This window comes from Bos grunniens, chromosome 2, assembly GCF_055505025.1.
Source record: "Bos grunniens cultivar Pamir isolate PY7600 chromosome 2, Bosgru_T2T1.0, whole genome shotgun sequence".
Taxonomy (NCBI): domain Eukaryota; kingdom Metazoa; phylum Chordata; class Mammalia; order Artiodactyla; family Bovidae; genus Bos; species Bos grunniens.
Window position 1 is genome coordinate 73882730 of NC_141166.1, and position 21766 is coordinate 73904495.

General features: G+C 42.1%; 1 protein-coding gene across 35 annotated transcripts in view; it reads left to right on the forward strand.

The window, feature by feature from the left end:
• Window positions 1-21766, forward strand: part of MGAT5 (alpha-1,6-mannosylglycoprotein 6-beta-N-acetylglucosaminyltransferase) — a 397826-nt gene that overhangs the window by 261758 nt on the left and 114302 nt on the right. For all 35 annotated transcript variants that reach the window (XM_086367683.1, XM_086367741.1, XM_086367539.1 and 32 more), the window contains one exon: window positions 21567-21700. In XM_086367683.1, the coding sequence (XP_086223809.1) occupies window positions 21567-21700 (134 nt within the window). The remainder of the gene's footprint in view (window positions 1-21566; window positions 21701-21766) is intronic.

A 21766-nucleotide genomic window follows, 5' to 3' on the forward strand; every position in this document is an offset into this window, starting at 1 on the left:
GTAATGTCTCTACTTTTAAATATACTGTTTAGGTTGGTCATAACTTTCCTTCCAAGAAGTAAGCGTCTTTTAATTTCATGGCTGCGATCACCATGTGCAGTGATTTTGGAGCCCAAAAAAATATAGTCAGCCACTGTTTTCACTGTTTCCCCATCTATTTGCCATGAAGTGATGGGACCGGATGCCGTGATCTTAGTTTTCTGAATGTTGAGCTTTAAGCCAACTTTTTCACTCTCCTCTTTCAATTTCATCAAGAGGCTCTTTAGTTCTTCTTCATTTTCTGCCATAAGGGTGATGTCATCTGCATAACTGGGGTTATTGATATTTTTCCCAGCAGTCTTGATTCCAGCTTGTGCTTCCTCCAGCCCAGCGTTTCTCATGATGTACTCTGCATAGAAGTTAAATAAGCAGGGTGACAATATGCAGCCTTGACGTACTCCTTTTCCTATTTGGAACCAGTCTGTTGTTCCATGTCCAGTTCTAACTGTTGCTTCCTGACCTGCATACAGGTTTCTCAAGAGGCAGGTCAGGTGGTCTGGGATTCCCATCTCTTGAAGAATTTTCCACAGTTTATTGTGATCCACATAGTCAAAGGCTTTGGCATAGTCAATAAAACAGAAATAGATGTTTTTCTGCAACTCTCTTGCTTTTTCAATGATCCAGCAGATGTTGGCAATTTGGCCTCTCGTTCTTCTGCCTTTTCTAAAACCAGCTTGAACATCAGGAAGTTCACGGTTCATGTATTGCTGAAGCCTGGCTTGGAGAATTTTGAGCATTACTTTACTAGCGTGTGAGATGAGTGCAATTGTGCGATAGTTTGAGCATTCTTTGGCATTGCCTTTCTTTGGGATTGGAATGAAAACTGACCTTTTCCAGTCCTGTGGGCACTGCTGAAATTTCCAAATTTACTGGCATATTGAGTGCAGCACTTTCACAGCATTATCTTCCAGGATTTGAAATAGCTCAACTGGAATTCCATTACCTCCACTAGCTTTGTTCGTAGTGATGCTTTCTAAGGCCCACTTGACTTCACATTCCAAGATATCTGGGTCTAGGTGAGTGATCACACCATCGTGATTATCTGGGTCATGAAGATCTTTTTTGTACATAATTCCCCTTGATGAGGTGAATGCCTATTCTGGAAATGACCATTCCCCCAAGTTAAACAGTTCATTTGTACACTCAGAGTGCAGATTTCTGTTTTCGTAAATTCTTGGAGTAATTTTAATCCAGAGCTTTCCATCCTAGAATTACTGTCTGAAAGCTAATCTGTTTCCCTTGTTAAGACCCACAACCCTCCTCTCCTTACCTTTTCCCCGTGTGCTGACCCGTTCCCCTCACGAACACCACCTAAAGGTGACCTTTTGTTGGGTTCACTAAGTACAACAACAAATACACTGGACTGCTCCTTGGGTGTGAAGTGTGGGAAGGAAAACGAATTGAGGGCTGTGGCAGGTGGGGAAATCTGCTCATGTTTGAATGTTCATTTTAGCTCAGAGAGGCGTGTCAAAGTGTTCTGTATGCATCGTGAACATTACTATCACTGCTTCTGGAGCACTGTCATCCTGCTGTCATAGTCTGTTCCTGGGGCAGAATTCAGGGGGCAAACTAATATAGGGGTGGTGGGTGACAGGTGGCCGGCAGCATGGGGAGACATGGCTGTGCAACTTCGAGGAGCCAGAATGGGGTGACTCGTCTGTTAATTCACATAAATACAATGTTTAGCCATGTTGTGCAAAATGGCCAGAACTGCTTAAATGACATGGTATATTTATACCCTCCATGGGATGGTGTTTCCCTACATCTGGGGCATAAACATAGGAGGCTTTTCCAGAAAGTAAGTTCTCATTTAGAATGCTGGGATTCAGAGTCCTGAGAAACCTATTTTATTTTCTATGAATGGAGGATTTGAAAGTGTTGGTTGAATTGAAATCCATTCACTGCTTAAAATATAACTAAAGATAGAAAAAATAGATCAGTTCTTGTTAACCTGGGAAGGAGATAGTTTTCTAAGTGACTCAGAATTCAGCAGGACTCGGGGGCAAAGCCTATACATTTGAGTGCCTTAAAAAAAAAAAAAAAAAGACCTGTATGCCCAAAACAACAATATCAAAAAAATAACACCATAGCATATTCTGTTACAGAGGGTTAATATCACTGATGTATAAAGAGCTACTAAGAATTGAGACAAAAATGTTCCACAATCCAATAGGCAAATGGTCAAAAGCAGTCCAGAGAAAAAAAGAAACGTATTGCTCCAAATACATGAAACATGTTAACCTCATGCATAATAAGAGAAGTACATTTTAAAATTGCACCAAGATCCCGTGTCCCACATATCAAATTGGCAAGAAGCTGAAAGTTTGCTCACGGAGCTCTTCCTCAGGTGAGACTTGAGGAGAGCACTGGGAATGCAGCCCGGCTGCCACTGCCCCGTGCCAGGGCATCTGTCACCGTCTAGCACAGCTTCTAGGCGTCTTTCCTTTGACTGAGCAGATCATATCTAGGAATCCACCCCAAAGACAAGTGAACAAAGATCATACATGGCATGCATACAAGGCCATGTATTGTGACGCTGTTTGTACTAAGGAAAGACTGGAAATAACCCAGAGGTTCCTATTAGAGAACTGAGTGAATCATATTGTCCATTGATAGAGTGAAATCGTGTGTAACTGTGCAGAAAGACTGAGGGAAGATTACACTGTCTGAAGGGAGATGTCTAGTCTATATTAAGTGATAAAAGCCAAAGTTCAGGGCAGTGTGTGGAGTCCCTCCCTTCTATGCAAGAAGGGTATGCAGCAGGAGGAAAATGTATGTATGCCGATGTATGTGAACGTGCTTGTGTTTTCAAAAGAAACAATGGAAGACTAAAAAACAAGCTAATAAAAATGATTACCCCTGGAGGAGGGTTTGAAGGGACAGGGATAGAAAATAGATGTCTTTTTTTTTTTTTTTTTTTTACTTTAAACTGAAGTATAGTTGATTTGCAATGTTGTGTTAATTTCTGCTGTACAGCAAAGTGATTCAGTAACACATATCTATATATTCTTTTTTATAGTGTTTCCTGTTATGATTTATCCAGAATATTGAGTATAGTTCTCTGTGCTAGATGTCTCTTAATGTACTTTATTTTGACTTTAGAACCATATAAATGTTTTATTTAAAAAGAAATAAGAATTCACTAAAGATTGAAGAGATTAAAAAACATGAAACACACCTAGTGATATGTGAGGTTGGTATTAATCTCTCACACAGATAAAATAGTTATTTCAACTGACTTTAAAACACAATCTTTGGACCGTACATTTGTAGTGGGGAATATTTATTACTATTTGAAACTATTCCAGGTATACTGTGGGAACCAGAATTTGCAGTGGATAGGAAGAGGGAGTGCTTAAAGAAGTTAAGACTGTATAATATTTGGCTTGAATGGGAAATATCAATGTGAACTTATATTTTCTCTTTAAAAAGTAAATGTTTCCTAACTCTGTACTTTGAAAAGGATCAAAAGTAAAGACAATCAGGTGGCAATGAGTATCCTTAACACTTGTTTGGGGCTTCCTAAGTACCTTTCCCACTGAAGAAACCTCTTTCTAAGATAAATAGGTGATTTTAGGTCTAGGGCGGCAAACATTAAAAATGTGACATCTTTAATCTGGAAGCAAGGAGACTAAGAAAGACCCCTGGGGTGGAGTCAGAAGGACATAGGAGCCAAAGATGAGGTAGTTTGAGCATCAAAAAGAATAAAAAGGACTTCCCTGTGGTCCAGTAGCTAAGACTCCGGGCTCCCAGTGCAGGGGGCCTAGGTTCAATCTCTGGTCAGGGAACTAGACCCCATATGCTGCGACTAAAAACCCTGCATGCTGCAGCTAAGACCTGACACAGCCAAATAAATTTTTAAAAAAAAGAATAATGACTGCAGTGGAGGGAATCAAACCAACAGAAAATAATCCATGAGTCCAGAATGATAGTCCAAGCAAGAAAAACCCACAAATCAATTGATCACCTTTAGGCTAGGACACCCTCTTCATGACTCTGAAAAATAAAGGGAAAGAATCCAGTTTTGATCCTGCTTTCCTAGGACAAATTGTATTTGAAGATAATCAGATAGTTGATGAGAGAACGTTGTTAATTATGGAGAAATCACAGCTAATAAATGCAAAAGGAATGAAAAATTAGAATATCAATATCTTACAACTCTTAATAAGACAGTGGAGCAAGGCAGGGATTATCAGTGATGGCAAAATCCATCAGTGAACAGGTTGATGGAAAACATCCTTATGGCAGAGTCAGTCTTGAATGGGGGAAACAGGGAAACGAAGCAGTTGGGGACCTTGATCTTGTTGAGGATGTGCCCGAGGTTGGAGAACTTGTGGAAAAAAAGCAGTGCCTCCCTGCTCCACCCTACCTCCAGAGCCTGCCCACAGAGAATTTGGCTGCACCCCTCAGAGAGGGTCCTTCCCTTCCCACATGACAAAGGGGCCAGATCCAGTCTAACCCAGTTGTTCCCACAGAACCTTCCATCCCCCACCCTTTGGGTATATGTGGCTGTTCTCACAACCTGAAGCGGAGGGGGTGGGGTGTGGGGAACCATTCCTTTGAATAGAAGATAAAAGTGTCAAAAGTTTACCTATGTCTTGTCAATTAAAAAAAAAAGTGAAACATTTACTAGTACTTAAAAGATGGGCTGATAGTAATCTTTACATAACTGAAGTAAATCAACCCTGAATATTCATTGGAAAGACTGATGCTGAAGCCCCAATACTTTGGCCACCTGATGCAAAGAGCCAACTCATTGGAAAAGACCTTGATGCTGGGAAAGATTGAGGGCAGGAGGAGAAGGGGGTGACAGAGGATGAGATGGTTGAATGGCTCACCGACTCAATAAAAATGAGTTTAAGCAAACTCTGGGAGGTGGTGAAGTACAGGGAAGCCTAGTATGCTGCAGTCCATGGGGCCACAGACAGTTGGACACGAACTAAGCTGCTGAAAAGTGTGCGCATACACTGTGGATGCATTTAGATTGTTCTCTCCTGATGGGATGGTTGCACAGGGAGAAGTTTGGAGACCACAGAAATAATGTTGTACTTGTAAAATCATTGTCATCAACTCCAGCTGCCTTGGGTGTTTGGCAGGTATGGAGTGCAGGGGGAGGGTGGGAAAGGCTGGTTAGAAAGGGCCCAGCAGGAGGATAAGGAGAGAGTAAAACACACCCACCATTGCTGAAGCATCTTTAGGAGCAGAGAAGTGAGACAGATGCTCCTGGCCAGATAGATACTGTTGAAGATTCAGAGAGCACACCTCACTTTGAGGCTGCTTATATTTCTCCTCTAGCTCATTTCCTCACCAAGTTGATAGAGTTTCTACAAGTTGGAAAGGCTGGCTTTTCTTTACTGTTTTGCCCCAAATCTCAGAATTTCAGAGAACTATCTTCGTGTATTCTGTTTGCATTTGAGCATTTTTATGAGCATAAACTATTCCCAGCACCTTCCTACACAGCTTCTATAGGGCAAACCAGATGGTCAGAGAATAGTAAGGACATTTAATTAGATCTTTGAATGATGGTTTTTTTCCCCCAGGAAGCTGAGCTGAGAAGTGTGGTCCCTACTCCCTCAGGGCAGGCCTCTTGTTCCTGCTTTTCCCTCTTGTCCATACACTAGTATGGCTTTGAGCGTGGCTTCTGAATTGGACTCTGAGACCCTTTTCCTGCCCCAGAGCCAGCTCGGAAAAGCTCAGCTTGGATCAGGCTGTTCCTCCTTACAGACGTAGCGCCTTCCCCTTGCCCTTGGGGTTGGATTCAAAGTCCATAGCATAGCTCTCAAACCCTCCGTCTTCTCTCCCCCACCACTGCCCTTCATCTGAACCTGGGCTCACCCAACAGCCTGCTGCTCTCTGAAGGTGCCCCTATGATTCTCACCACCTTTGCCTCCTTTAGATCACCCCAATAGCAGGATTTTATTTTTTCTCTTGAAGTATGATTCCCTCCATATTTCTAATCAAATAAAATAATAGTAATAATAATAACCCTATCACAAAAACAGGGAAAGCCTCCCCTTGGAAGAAGGTTCCCATACCCTAATATAAGCATTATTATCTTTTTTCAGAGGTACATTTTTACAGCATTGTAACATGCATACTATAATTTTGTTTCTCCTTTTTTTTTTCCCATTAATTTTCCACTTAATACATCAAAAGTTTTTTTCAAGGTTGTACTTTTTCTTTGGCCATGCCTCTTGGCATGTGGGATCTTAGTTCCCAAACCAGGAACTGAACCCATGCCTCCTGTAAGTGGAAGCATGGAGTCTCAACCACTAGACCGCCAGGGAAGTCTTCACGGTTTTACTTTTTTTTTTTAACTCTTTATTTTGTATTGGGGTAAGCCAGTTAACAATGTTGTGACAGCTTCAGGTGAACAGCAAAGGGACTCAGCCATACATATATATGAATCCATGAATCCGTATATATGAATCCTCAAGGTTCTAGTTTTTAAACTAGTGTTTCCAGGACTGTTTTGTGTAGTCTGCCAAGTAGACTTTGATTTATGTGGGGATACTTTTGCTATTTCTTGTTGAGAATTAATAGTTGCTTTTTATGGACTTGCTAGGGACTTGACCCTGTATTTAGGCATTATTTCAGTCAATAGCCTTTAATCTGCTGTCTATACTGCTTTTACTAAGCTCCTGAAGGCATGCTCTTGTTTTTCTCAGTCCCAAACAAGGTGCATTATACCCCAGTAAAGGAATGAAAGAAATCTGCCCACACAGAAAAATCAAATGCCTGTACCATTTACAAGAGAAAATAAAACCCTGAAGTTGGTGTCTTGCATCTTGAATTCTCCCGTGTCTGGATAGTGTTCTGGTTATCTGCGTGATGCCCTCATTCACAGCTTCTTCTGGCTTATGTGAAAACATGAGCAGTGATAAAACATCTTCATCTAATTGCATTATCTTCCTCTCTCGTTGTGGAGACTATGGCTGAAGGTAGCAATAGCAGAAATTACCAGAGTCCTCATTCCTGGTTTCAGGCAAATTGCATCTCAGGTGTGTATTTATCTCCTGTCATTGAAAAGTTTCAGTAACATTAGTCTGTTTAGCAACCTCACTGTTCATATCACTGTCCTAGAATATTTCCAGTTGAGGCAAAGTCTTGTTTACATTAGTTTATTTTTACTTAAGTAATTTTTGAGAATTTGCCTTCTGGCTGCTTGTGTCATGTAGTCCAGCCTGGGGGATGTTCAGTGTTTGTTGGCACATGTGGAAATTTGGAAGCTGTGATAGTTGAGTGAGGAACAGAGTGGAGGGGCTCTAGAGGCATTATCGCCTCCCGGTTTCACCTCCACCCCGTTTCCTTTTGCTATCCTACCTCAGCCCCGCTGGCCTCTTTGATGTCGTCCTGCCTCTTCTCGGCTTTTAGGTGTCCCTCAGGACAACAGCAGGCCATTGCATGCGCTGTTCCTTTGTCTGGGAGCCCTGTGCCTCCCCCGCACCCTGCACACCCTCCGGGGAGGTGCTGTCCTCCGGAAAGCCTTCCCGCCCTGAGCCACACTCTCCTGCCCCGTGTCCTCCCCACTCCCACGTGCCAGCCCGGGTCGCACCTTGTGGTCTCCACGAGCATCATCACTGCTGAGTCTTCCACATCTGAAGCAGCATCATAGGTGATCAACGTGTGTTGAATTACTGAATAAAGAACAGATAGACACAACCACAGAATGGAGTTAATTAAAATGTCAGTCACATCCTGACCCTCCTATTTCCACAGTGATGTAGCCTCTCACTGGAGGGGAAGATGAGTCACCCCAGTAGCCTCAAGGCCTGAAGGGGTCTGGCCCCGCTACTCCCCGGGCCTCATCTCTTACTCACTTCTCTCTAGCATCCCTATTGTTTTTTAGGTGGGCCAGACACACTCCTACTCTAGGACCTTTGCATTGATTGCTCCATCTTCCGAACATTGTTCCCTTTAATTGGGTCTGTGGCTCAAATGTCACTTCAATGAGATTAATCCTGACCCCCTTCCCCTTTTTGAAATGCAACTCTTTTCTCTGCAACTTCTTACACCCCTTCCCTGCTTTCTTTTCCTCTAATTGCTTTACCATGCAGCATTTATACTTCACAGACTTCTGTTAATTTTCTCTTCCTCTGCCGGATTCTAATAGTGTTGGTACGAGTTTTGTCTGTTTTTTTTCATCGCTGAGACTCCAACACTTTAAAGACTATCTGGCACATAGTAGGCATTCAGAAAATACTTACTGATTTAATTAAATTGAATGATCATGTTTGTTCTGTTTTTAGACCATGCAGCAATGTAGGGAAAAATAAGGAAGGTACAATATACAAATCTTAAGATTACACTATATAGCACAGGGAACTATATTTAATATCCTGTAATAACCATTACAGGATATTAATAACCATAATGGAAAAGAATATGAAAAAGAATATATATGTATATATACGTAACTGAATCACTTGGCTCAGTTCAGTTCAGTCACTCAGTCATGTCCAACTCTTTGCAACTCCATGGACTGCAGCAAGCCAGGCCTCCCTGTCCATCACCAACTCCCGGAGCCCACTCAAACTCATGTCTATCGTGTGGGTGATGCCATCCAACCATCTCAACCTCACCTCATTGAGATGGGATGAGAATCACTTGGCTATACAGCAGAAATTCACACAACATTGTAATTCTACAATACTTAAATTAAGAAAAAAAAATTTGAGAGTACAGAAGCTTCTTGAAGCTAGTGACCTCAGGTTACTCTCCCTTGTCTTCCCACAGAATTTATTCACACGGTTAGGTTTTCAAGAGTTGTTGAAGTCTTACTGATGATTGTTGTCGCTGACATTCTAACTCAGTTTCTCCAGGGACTTGGGGCTTGCAGCTGAGTCAGAATAGTGGCTTGTAGACCAAAACTTTTGCCTTACAAAACAGGAATTTTAGAAACAAGCTAGTTTCATTTCATACAAATGACGAACATGCTGGCTTCAGCCAAGGATGCATTGCTTCCATGTACGACTTTATTTTTAGAGGCTGACAAGCAGAGGAGCTATTTGTGATTCAGACGGCCTTTTTGGCCTTTAACTTGGATCAGGAGGGCTCTTGCCTTTTACTTCTGTGCAGACCAGTGAGTAATAGGATCAGCCTTGCAGTTCCTTCAGTCTGAGTCTCAGCCTTCAGGAATGATGTTCTTCTAAGGGGTCCATTCCCTCCTAAATTGCTTTTTGACACTTGAAAAATTTACTCTGGTGTGCCTTCTGTCAACAGTTCAGATGCTCATCCTTTTCAACTCAACTGAACATAATAGTTTCCCCAGCCTATATCCAGCCTCCTGTCTCTCAAAGAGCCTAGCATCACTACCATTTGGGGAAAAAACATCAGTTTTGGTGAAATTTGAAGCATCACATCACTATGTACAGTTTTTAAAATCAGATTGCTTCTTGTGTGATGTAACTTTATTTTTTTGGTGGAGTTTTTTCTGTCATGTCAGTTTCATCATCAGAATCAGCATCAACACTGTGAATGCCGTGCAGCCAATATTCTTCCCCGTTTTGTTACGAAATTTGTGAAATATTTGGAAAGTGGAGGGGGGTGGGGAGAAAGGTACAATAGAATCCCACAGCCTGGACTCTGCAGGTAACAGTTTGCTTTATTTGTTCCATGACCTGTGCATCCATATGTTTATCTTCTCCCCATCCATCAATCCAACTTTGTTTTTCTTTTTTGCATAAAAGAATACTTAACCTTTAGATATTGCAGCATGACATCATTAACTAGAGTTCAATACTGCTCACCAAATGAGTTGTGTTTATTTTTATGTATTTCACTGAATTACTCTGTTTACTTATTTACTTTCTTTTTCTTCAATGAGGGGAGCTTCATCCATGCTTATGCTGTTCTCTGGTCCATCTTTAACTCCTAAGCTGTTGCCTGGTCTATAGTAAGTGCTCAGTATATGTGCTGAATGTTGAATGAATGAGGATATTTTGAAACTTGTGATGTTAGAATTTTAAAAGCCCAAATGACTGATTTGTTTCCCTTCTTCCCAACACTTTGTGACCTATATTTTTAAAAAAAGATACGCTCATTTATCTATTTAATAAATATTCATTGAACACCTGTACTATACCAGGCCTGAGCGAGGTTCTAGGCTAGGGTGGTAAGCTACCTTCGATAATGATGAATCTTGAGAAGAATGGGCTTTGGTTTGGGAGCTTGTGTACAAAGAACGTGCTGCTGGAAATGGTTCAGGCAGCATGGCCTCTGCTGCCTAATAATGGAGCTCTGCCTATGAAGTCAGTCACACCAGGTAATTAAACATTCATCATTAATCAACAAGCTTAATCATTTGTGCAAACAAAAAATATTTTCTCAATGCCTACTATGCTCTGGGCCCCCAAGAGTCAGAGACACACAAAACATGACTCAGTCCTCAAGGAGTATATAGCCATAAGTAGAAATAGTGATGTGTGACAACAACTCTAACTCTTCCTGATCTAAGAAGAAAGTTACTTACCTCAGTCTTAGAGAGTCAGGGAACACTTCACCTGAGAGGTGATGAGAGCTGAGACTTAAAGGGAAGCAGAAGTGATAGACATGCAGACATATGCCAGCAGGAAATAAGATGGGAAAACATGGCATTAAAAGCCCCAAGTAGGTCGTCATGGAGCAGAGGTGCCCACGGAAGGGTGACCTGAAATGATACGAATGCTGGGCCCTGCTTCCCCCTGAAGGAAGCGAAGCTTTTCAGCAGAAAACTATCATAGTCACATACTTGTTTCAAAGAATACCTTGTCAGGCAACAGAGAACATGACCTGGAGTTAGAGGGCACTGAGAAAGAAATGAAGGGGCCAAGGCTGGAGATACGGAGACTACTTGGAAATCCACTGCAGAAATTACCAGGGTGCAGTGATGTTCAATATTTGTTGGTCTAGACAGTCAAAAATTGGAAAAAATCCTAAGTGTGGTAGGCTTTCTTAGAATTTCTGTCAAATTGACTTGGTCCCAAGGGTTTGTTGGTGCTTGTCACTGGCAATTGTGACACTGAGAATTGAAACTGACTTTCAGTTCCGTCAGTTTAGTCACTCAGTCGTGTCTGATTCTTTGCAACCTCATGGACTGCAGCACACCAGGCTTCCCTGTCCATCACCAACTCCCAGAGCTTGCTCAAACTCATATCTTTCGATTCAGTGACACCACCCAACCATCTCATCCTCTGTCATCCCCTTCTCTTCCTGTTTTCAATCTTTCCCAGCATCAGGGTCTTTCCTAATGAGTCGGTTCTTCGAATCAGGTGGCCAGAGTATTAGGGCGTCATCATCAGTGCTTCCAATGAATATTCAGGGTTGATTTCCTTTAGGATTGACTGGTTAGATCTCCTTGCAGTCCAAGGAACTCTCAAGATTCTTCTCCAACACCACAGTTCAAAAGCATCAATTCTTCGGTGCTCAGCTTTCTTTATAATCCAACTCTCACATCCTTACATGACTACTGGAAAAACCACAGCTCTGACTATATGGACCTTGGTCGGCAAAGTAATGTCTCTGCTTTTTAATATGCTGTCTAGGTTGGTCATAGCTTTTCTTCCAAGGAGCAAGCATCTTTTAATTTCATGGCTGCAGTCACCCTCTGCAGTGATTTTTGAGCCCAAGAAAATTAAGTCTGTCACTGTTTTCATTGTTTCCCCATCTATTTGCCATGAAGTGATGGAACCGGATGCCATGATCTTTGTTTTTTCAATGTTGAGTTTTTTTTGGTTTTGTTTTTGTTTTTTTAATTTTTATTTTATTTTTAAACTTTACGTAATTGTATTAGTTTTGCCAAATATCAAAATGAATCCATCACAGGTATACATGTGCTCCCCATCCTGAACCCTCCTCCCTCCTCCCTCCCCATACCATCCCTCTGGGTCGTCCCAGTGCACTAGCCCCAAGCATCCAGTATCGTGCATTGAACCTGGACTGGCATCTCGTCATACATGATATTTTACATGTTTCAATGCCATTCTCCCAAATCTTCCCACCCTCTCCCTCTCCCACAGATTCCATAAAACTGTTCCATACATCAGCGTCACTTTTGCTGTCTCGTACACAGGGTTATTGTTATCATCTTTCTAAATTCCATATATATGCGTTAGTATACTGTATTGGTGTTTTTCCTTCTGGCTTACTTCACTCTGTATAATAGGCTCCAGTTTCATCCACCTCATTAGAACTGATTCAAATGTTTTCTTTTTAATGGCTGAGTAATACTCCATTGTGTATATGTACCACAGCTTTCTTATCCATTCATCTGCTAATGGACATCTAGGTTGCTTCCATGTCCTGGCTATTATAAACAGTGCTGCGATGAACATTGGGGTGCACGTGTCTCTTTCCCTTCTGGTTTCCTCAGTGTGTATGCCCAGCAGTGGGATTGCTGGATCATAAGGCAGTTCTATTTCCAGTTTTTTAAGGAATCTCCACACTGTTCTCCATAGTGGCTGTACTAGTTTGCATTCCCACCAACAGTGTAAGAGGGTTCCCTTTCCTCCACACCCTCTCCAACATTTATTATTTGTAGACTTTTGGATCACAGCCATTCTGACTGGTGTGAAATGGTACCTCATAGTGGTCTTGATTTGGATTTCTCTGATAATGAGTGATGTTGAGCATCTTTTCATGTGTTTGTTAGCCATCTGTATGTCTTCTTTGGAGAAATGTCTATTTAGTTCTTTGGCCCATTTTTTGATTGGGTCATTTATTTTTCTGGAGTTGAGCTGTAGGAGTTGCTTGTATATTTTTGAGATTAGTTGTTTGTCAGTTGCTTCATTTACTATTATTTTCTCCCATTCTGAAGGCTGTCTTTTCACCTTGCTGATAGTTTCCTTTGATGTGCAGAAGCTTTTAAGGTTAATTAGGTCCCATTTGTTTATTTTTGCTTTTATTTCCGATATTCTGGGAGGTGGGTCATAGAGGATCCTGCTGTGATGTATGTCGGAGAGTGTTTTGCCTATGTTCTCCTCTAGGAGTTTTATAGTTTCTGGTCTTATGTTTAGATCTTTAATCCATTTTGAGTTTATTTTTGTGTATGGTGTTAGAAAGTGACTATAGTAAAGTTGCAGGATATAAAATCAACACACAGAAATCCCTTGCATTCCTATACACTAATAATGAGAAAACAGAAAGAGAAATTAAGGAAACAATTCCATTCACCATTGCAACGGAAAGAATAAAATACCTAGGAATATATCTACCTAAAGAAACTAAAGACCTATATATAGAAAACTATAAAACACTGGTGAAAGAAATCAAAGAGGACACTAATAGATGGAGAAATATACCATGTTCATGGATCGGAAGAATCAATATAGTGAAAATGAGTATACTACCCAAAGCAATCTATAGATTCAATGCAATCCCTATCAAGCTACCAACAGTATTCTTCACAGGGCGAGAACAAATAATTTCACAATTTGTATGGAAATACAAAAAACCTCGAATAGCCAAAGCGATCTTGAGAAAGAAGAATGGAACTGGAGGAATCAACCTACCTGACTTCAGGCTCTACTACAAAGCCACAGTCATCAAGACAGTATGGTACTGGCACAAAGACAGAAATATAGATCAATGGAACAAAATAGAAAGCCCAGAGATAAATCCACGCACATATGGACACCTTATCTTTGACAAAGGAGGCAAGAATATACAATGGATTAAAGACAATCTCTTTAACAAGTGGTGCTGGGAAAACTGGTCAACCACTTGTAAAAGAATGTTGAGTTTTAAGTGAGCTTTTTCACTGTCTTCTTTCACTTTCATCAAGAGGTTCTTTAGTTCCTCTTCGCTCTCTGCCTAAGGGTGGTGTTGTATGTATATGTGAGATTATTGATATTTCTCCTGGCAGTCTTCATTCCAACTTGTACTTCATGCAGCCTGGCATTTCTCATGATGTACTCTGCATATAAGTTAAATAAACAGGGTGACAATATACAGCCTTGACGTACTCCTTTCCTAATTTGGTGCCAGTCCATTGTCCCGTATCTGGTTCTAACTGTTGCTTCTTGACCTGCATACAGATTTCTCTTGAGGCAGGTAAGGTGGTGTGGTATTCCTATCTCATTAAGAATTTTCCACAGTTTGTTGTGATCCACACAGTCAGAGGATTTAGCATAATCCGTGAAGCAGAAATAGATGTTTTTCTGAAATTCTCTTGCCTTTTCTGTGATCCAACAGATGTTGTCAGTGTGATCTTTGGTTCCTCTGCCTTTTCTAATTTCAGCTTGAACATCTGGAAGTTCTCAGTTCACATACTGTTGAAGCCTAGCTTGGAGAATTTTGAGCATTACTTTGCTAGCATGTAAAATGAGTGCAGTTTGCAGTAGTTTGAACATTCTTTGGCATTGTCTTTCTTTGGGATTAGAATGAAAACTGACCTTTTCCAGTCCTGTGCCACTGCTGAGTTTTCCAAATTGGCTAGCATATTGAGTGCAGCACTTTCACAGCATTATCTTTTAGAATTTGAAATAGCTTAGCTGGAATTCCATCACCTTCACTAGCTTTGTTCATATTCTTCCTAAGGCCCACTTGGGTTTGCACTCCAGGATGTCTGGCTCTAGAGGAATAATCACTCCATCTTGGTTATCTTGGTCGTGAAGATCTTTTTGTACAGTTCTTCTGTGTATTCTTGCCACCTCTTCTTAATATCTTCTGCTTCAGTTAGGTCCATACCATTTCTGTCCTGTATTGTGCCTGTCTTTGCATGAAATGTTCCCTTGGTGTCTCTGATTTCCTTAAAGGGATCTCTAGACTTTTCCATTATGTTGTTTTCCTCTATTTCTTTGCATTGATCACTGAGGAAGGCTTTCTTATTTCTCCTTGCTCTTCTTTGGAACTCTGCATTCAGATGGATATATCTTTGCTTTTCTCCTTTGCCTTTCTCTTGTCTTCTTTTCTCAGCTGTTTGTAAGTCCTCCTTAGACAACCACTTTGCCTTTTTGCATTTCTTTTTCTTAGGGGTAGTTAGAATCACTGCCTCCAATACAGTGTTACAAACCTCCGTCCATAGTTCTTCAGGCATTCTGTCTATCAGATCTAATCTCGAATCTATTTGTCACTTCCACTGTATAATTGTAAGAGATTTGATTTAGGTCATACCTGAATGGCCTAGTGGTGTTCCCTACTGTCTTTAATTTAAGTCTGAATTTGCCAGTAAGGAGTTCATGATCTGAATTACAGTCAGGTCCCAGTCTTGTTTTTGCTGACTGTATAGAGCTTCTCCATCTTCAGTTGCAAAAATATAATCAATCTGATTTTGGTATTGACCATCTGGTGATGTCCATGTGTAGAGTTGTCTCTTGTGTTGTTGGAACACAACATAACTGGTTGTTATGACCAGTGAATTCTCCTGGCAAAACTCTGTTAGCCTTTGCCCTGCTTCCTTTAGTACTCCCAAGGCCAAGCTTGCCTATTACTCCAGGTATCTATTGACTTCCTACTTTTGCATTCCAGTCCCCTTTAATGAAAAGGATTTTTTGCGTGTGTTTTTTTAGTGTTAGTTCTAGAAGGTCTTGTAGGTCTTCATAGAACCATGCAACTTCAGCTTCTTTGGCATTAGTGGTTGGAGCGTAAACTTGGATTACTGTGATATTGAAAGGTTTGCCATGGAGATGAACAGAGATCATTCTGTCGTTTTTGAGACTGCACCAAAGTACTGCATTTCAGACTCTCTTGTTGACTATGATGGCTACTCCATTTCTTCTAAGGGATTCTTGCCCACAGTAGTAAATGTAATAACACTCTGAATTAAATTTGCCCATTCTGATCCATTTTAGTTCACTGAATACTAAAATGTCGATGTTCACTCTTGCCATCATCTGTTTGACCACTTCCAATTTGCCTTGATTCATGGACCTAACATTCCAAGTTCCTGTGCAATATTGTTCTTTACAGCATCAGACTTTACTTCCATCATCAGTCACATCCACAGCTGGGCGTTGTTTTTGCTTTGGCTTAACCTCTTCTTCAGTAGCATATTGGGCACCTGCTGACCTGGGGAGTTCATCTTTCGGTGTCATATCTTTTTGCCTTTTCATACTGTTCATGGGGTTCTCAAGGCAAGAAAACTGAAGTGGTTTCCCATTCCTTTCTTGAGTGGACCACATTTTGTCAGAACTCTCCACCATGATTCATCCCACTTGGGTGGCCCTACATGGCATGACTCATAGTTTCATTGATTTAGACAAGGCTGTGATCCACGTGATCAGTTTGATTAGTTTTCTCTGATTGTGGTTTTTGTTCTGTCTGCTCTCTGATGGATAAGGATAGGAGACTTGTAGAAGCTTCCTGATGGGAGGACACTGGCTTTAGGCAGAGCTGGATTCAGGCTTGGAGGATCTCTTCAGTCTCTACCTATCTCGCCTTAGCATTTCTCTGTCTTGGCGTTATTCTCAGGCAGGCTGTCCTCTCACAGACACAGGGATGGCATTTACAGTTCAGGATGTCTGCCCTGCCAGCTCAGTGACTGTAGCAGAAAGATCTTGACCCCAAAAGTAGCTGCCACTCATCATGGAGCAACCGTGACAGATGGAACTTGGGTTATAAACCCGTCTTTCAACTGAGCCATGGTCAGGTAGAGTCCTCTTGGTCAAGTGCCCATCCTTGGAGGCATGGGGAGCTGGGGAGACAAGGGATCAGGACTGGCACCAGTTCAGGCTATCTGAATGGAACATAATTGCATGGCTGGTTGGGAAGGGCAGTTAGTTCCACATAGCGATGCTGGCAGACCAGAACTAGGGGCATTGCATCTAATGGAGAGAGTCCAGGGACTGAAGCCCTATGCTGCTTTAACAAGCTGTGATGGGCTGTGGTTGTCACTCCTAGAAAGATGCCCATGGCACATTGCATCTAATGGGGAGAGTCCAGGGGCTGAAGCCCTGTGCTGCTTTAACAAGCTGTGATGGGCTGTGGTTGTCACCCCTAGAAAGATGCCCATGACACATTGTGTAAGTGAGAAGAGAAATTCACAAAAGAGTAGGCACAGTAAGATCCAATTTTGGTTTGAGGATTAAAAAGGCTCCATGAGTCTAGAAAAAAAAGGAGCCTAATAGTAGTTATTTCTAGGTGGTAAAATTGGTGGGTGACATCTTTCTTTCCTTCTATCATTCTCTCTTGTCTGAGAAAAGTCATACACTGAGACTATGTTTCTATTTAAAGAAAAGAAAAACTTATCGAAGTTTTGGCAGGACTTGATGAGGTCATAACTAAGTAGGTGAAGAGGAGACAAGGAGATGATGGGTTTTCAGAAGCTGACATCCCCTGGACTTGGTGACTGACTGGCTGTGGGGCTGCAGGGGGAGGCCAGCTGGCCCTGCAATTTCTGCCCTTGGTGACCAGGTGGCGTGGGGGTCCCCAAAGCTGCAGGGCCAGCTGCAGTTGGAGGCTGGCAGACATCTGTTAGAATGAATTTTGTACTTCTTAGAGATGTTTAGAACTGACTGTTTGAAAAATCAGACCTGGGAGAATTTATGCCATTGAAACAAGGCTTAGTTTGACTTGATAAAAATTGTGAATTACATTTCCAAAGAGGCCTTTATAACTGCCTGGTGAATATGGTGTATCTATCCCTCTTTTATTAAGTAGTTGGTAAGCCTCATGAGGGCAGAAACTCATCTTTATGTTTTAATTCCTCAATACCTAGCACATAAAATTGGTTCGCAGAAAGAGTCCTCTAAAATGTGTGTCAAGTCAGGAACATCCCCTGGAGAAGGGAATGGCAACCCACTCCAGTATTCTTACCTGGAGAATCCCATGGACAGAGGAACCTCGTGGGCTACAGTCCATGGGGTCATGAAGAGTTGGATATGACTGAGCGACTGACACTTTCACTTTTCAAACTAACAGTAATTCTTTAAAAAAATCATTGCGGGAGTCAGCTCAGAAACAATGTCCCATCCAGTTGCTGCATAGAAAAAATCAGCTCGGTTCCATATACATATAACGTAAGTTGCTCAAGAAACTGAGGAAAGACTCCATATTGTTGTTGTTCAGTTGCTGCATCATGTCTGACTCTTTATAACCCCATGGACTGCAGCACACCAGGCTTCCCTGTCCTTTGCTTTCTCCTAGAATTTGCTCAAGCTCATGTCCATGGAGTCAGTGATGCCATCCAACCATCTCATCCTCTGTCACTCCCTTCTCCTCCTGCCCTCAATCTTTCCCATCATCAGGGTCTTTTCTAGGGAGTCAGCTCTTTGCGTCAGGTGGCCAAAGTACTGGAGTTTCAGCTTCAGCATCAGTCCTTCCAATGAATATTCAGGACTGATTTCCTTTAGGATGGACTGGTTTGATCTCCTTGCTGTCCAAGGGACTGTCAAGAGTCTTCTCCAGCACCACAATTAGAAAGCATCAATTCTGAAGACTCCATATATATATTTATACTTTATTATTCTTTCATGTATATCCTGGTCTGCCTTATAAGATTATTTTCCTATAAAGCATGTTTACCATTACGGTTCACAGAGTCCGGAAAATAAGATACTTGGTGTCTGAAGCGGTGTATTAAAGTGCTTTAAGGAGGCTGGATTCTGGGAACAGCTGGTCTGACTCTGAATCCCAATGTTGCCATTTCCTGGCATGTCAACTTGGATAGTTTAAGTGACTCTCTCTCTGTTTTCTCATCTGTACAAATATGTTATAAGGTTTTTGTGAAGATATAATGAAATGATCACTATAAAGCGCTCAGATTGTCAGCTATTTTTTTTAAATCTCATTTGTTTACCTCCTAGAATGGAGTGATTTCCAAAAAGTACAGGATTTCCTGTGTCTCATTTATGATGGGATTTCTTTGATTTACCTTGAAATGTAAATACCCTCCCTTTGAACCCCTCCCAACACAGCTGAAGTTTGTGTTCCCTTCTGAAAGCAAAGCAAAAAAACAAAGCTTGGCCTGAGGGTAGGTCTCCACAGAAAGGTCCTTGCAGATCCATCAGCCTGCTCTTGTGGCTTGTGGTTTACTATACTCGGCTTCAGGAAGGAGGCTTGTGTCAGATGGAGTCTCTTGAAGGGCTTGTCACCAGGCAGACACCCAGCTCCTTGGAGGCCAGGCATACCTGCTCTGTGGTTACTTCCAAGTCCCCTGCCGGGCAAATCTCAGGCGAGCATCTGCTCATGTTGCAGACTCTCAGTGTCCCGGGACAGGTCCACTGTGGCCTGGAAAGAGACATGGCCAATCTGCCTGGCGCTCGTGAAGTGTGGCAGTGTGTTTGTAAGTGCTACCTTATTTCTCCTTAAGTCTCACCTGAGCTGCTTAAATGGATCCTGCAGATTGTCAGTCCCCAAGTTTATAGTGGGGACAGGAGAAGAGTTGAAGTAAGGTGTGTGGATGAAAACTTCAGAGGAGAACTTGTGTGTGTAATTATTTCCTCATACAGTGTCCAAGTTAGTTTAATACCAAATGGCCAGTCATAAAATAGTAAAGGCCCACCATTCCCCACACGTTTTTTTGAGTAGGTTGTTTACTTTCCCTCCCTCTTATTGTTTAAGCTATGGGGAATCTTTGACACAGAAATATAAACAAACAATTTTTTTTTTTCTTCTTGGGTCTTGATGATCATTTTCTTTTTGAAAGCACCTTAGTACCTGATCTATTTTTCTAACCTGTTAAGTGTTTTAGATGCTAGATTATTTCATTTTTTAAAACAGGCCCACCTAGAAATTAGATAATGGAACTGCAGAAACAAATATCTAAAGCATGGAGCTTAGTCACCACATAAATTTTCTGAAGACAAAACCACAATTTCAAAGTTTAAAGCATCAGATTCTATTTCAGAATTTCTACAAAGAATCAAAAGTTTTAGAAAGAGATTTTTTTTTTAAACTGCCTTATCAACATTTCAAATGCACACAGGCTCTCTGCCCCTCCCCTAAACCCCATCAAACCCCCTCCTCGCCAGCTCTTCCAAAAGGGGGAGAAATAAAAAAGCAACCATTGCCTCTTGTTGGCAGTAGAATTTATTCAGTAATTTACTTTCCAGCCAACTGCAGCCATTGCCATTGCCTCTGGGCACTTGTTCAAAAACGCAGAAATGAAATAACAGATTGGCCAGACCGCACACAACTCCCCAGTCACAACCCTATTATCTCCTCGTTCTGTCACCCCCATTAAGCAGCAGCCTAGGAGACAGGCTGGTGATCACAAGTATTTATGCAGCTTCTTCACGTCCACGGCTCAGGGCTCTCTGCCCAGCTCCCTCGTTCATCTTCTTGCGGGTGCCTGAGGGGGACCCAGGCCTTCAGGTCCCTGGAGCATCTTAAAGGGCTTCTGTGCCCTCTTCCTGCCTGGGAAACTCCTGGGAAAACCAAAGCAAGACAGGGGAAGCAACTTCCGCCTCCGGTTGTGGGTTGTCAGCCACCCACCTGTGACCAAATACGGTGGGAGCGTCGCTGTGTAGATTTTATTAAATATTCAGTCTCTCTCCATTTAAGTTATTTTTAGTTATGTTCAGGTCAAAGTCAAGCCAAGCAGTTGCTTTTCCTGTGGTGGGGCCTCTGCTGGGTTGTCATCTTCTGCAGGGTTCTGTGGCCAGATGTTTGGAGAGGAGAGAAGGGTCTCTGTTTCCTCGAGAGAGACTGTTTTCTGATGGTTGCCTTCTGGTGAAATTCCTTTTTAAAATTATGGACATGAGAGATAAATGTTTGTGAAGGGTATGGGCTTGCTTTCTCTCTTTGTCAGGTGTTAAAACAGAGAAGTTTTAGGGACTTCTTTAGCAGTCCAGTGGTTAAGACTCTGCACTTCCAATGCAGGGTTTGATACCTGGTTGGGGAACTAAGATTATCCCACACGTGGTGTGGCCCAAAAAAGAAAAGAATAAATAAATGAAAAAAAAAATAGAGAAGTTGTAGAATTCAAATGATGAATGATCCAGAGGAACATGCCTTTTCTCTTTCAGAGTTGTCTATCTTGGAGACTAGACATGCTTTCTTAGGTTGGTTGGCTTTTCAGAAGTGGTTCACAGCCCGGTGAGCTTCACCTTTTATTCTGTCTTCGTTCCATCCATCCATTCAGAATTACATCTTTCATTAGTGAATGATTCTTAGAGGCGGTGCAGAGTGAGGGTGATGTTGCCTGGTTCACTGGACAGTGAGTACACCTGGAGTTGAAGGAGAGCGTGCAGGGTCTGCTGACCTTATTGAGGATGGTGGACTCAGCCCCGCTCCCTCCAGGTTTCCAGCCACTAGTTGGTATAACCTGGATGAGGGCATTTCTGTCAGGAGCCAGTGTCTTTGTGCTGAGGAGACAGGATGGGGGGGGAGTTTGCAGCTGAATGGTTTTTAAACAGATGGACTTTCCACTGAGAAAAGCAGGGTTGGGCTTGGGTTAATCCATCCTGGAGAGAATTAGTTCTCTGTGAAGGTGGAGTTGGGGCTGGGTGGGAGCAGGCCACTCCCTTGAACCCCTTCCCAGGTAAAGAAAGAACGAGGTAACATGAAAACATTTAATTATGCTCGCGACAGCTTGAGTGAAATTGGTAATGGTTGGTGTTTGTTCCTGCTGATTGAATTTTAACTGCCATGTCCCGTCCTCTCCACACCAGCTCACACTCCAGACAACAGCTTCCTGGGCTTTGTGGTCGAGCAGCACTTGAACTCCAGCGACATCCACCACATCAACGAAATCAAGAGGCAGAACCAGTCACTCGTGTACGGCAAAGTGGACAGCTTCTGGAAAGTGAGTCGGCCTGTGTGCGTGCCTCTCGCTCTCAAAAGAAACTTGCCGTGTAATTTAATTCAGCTT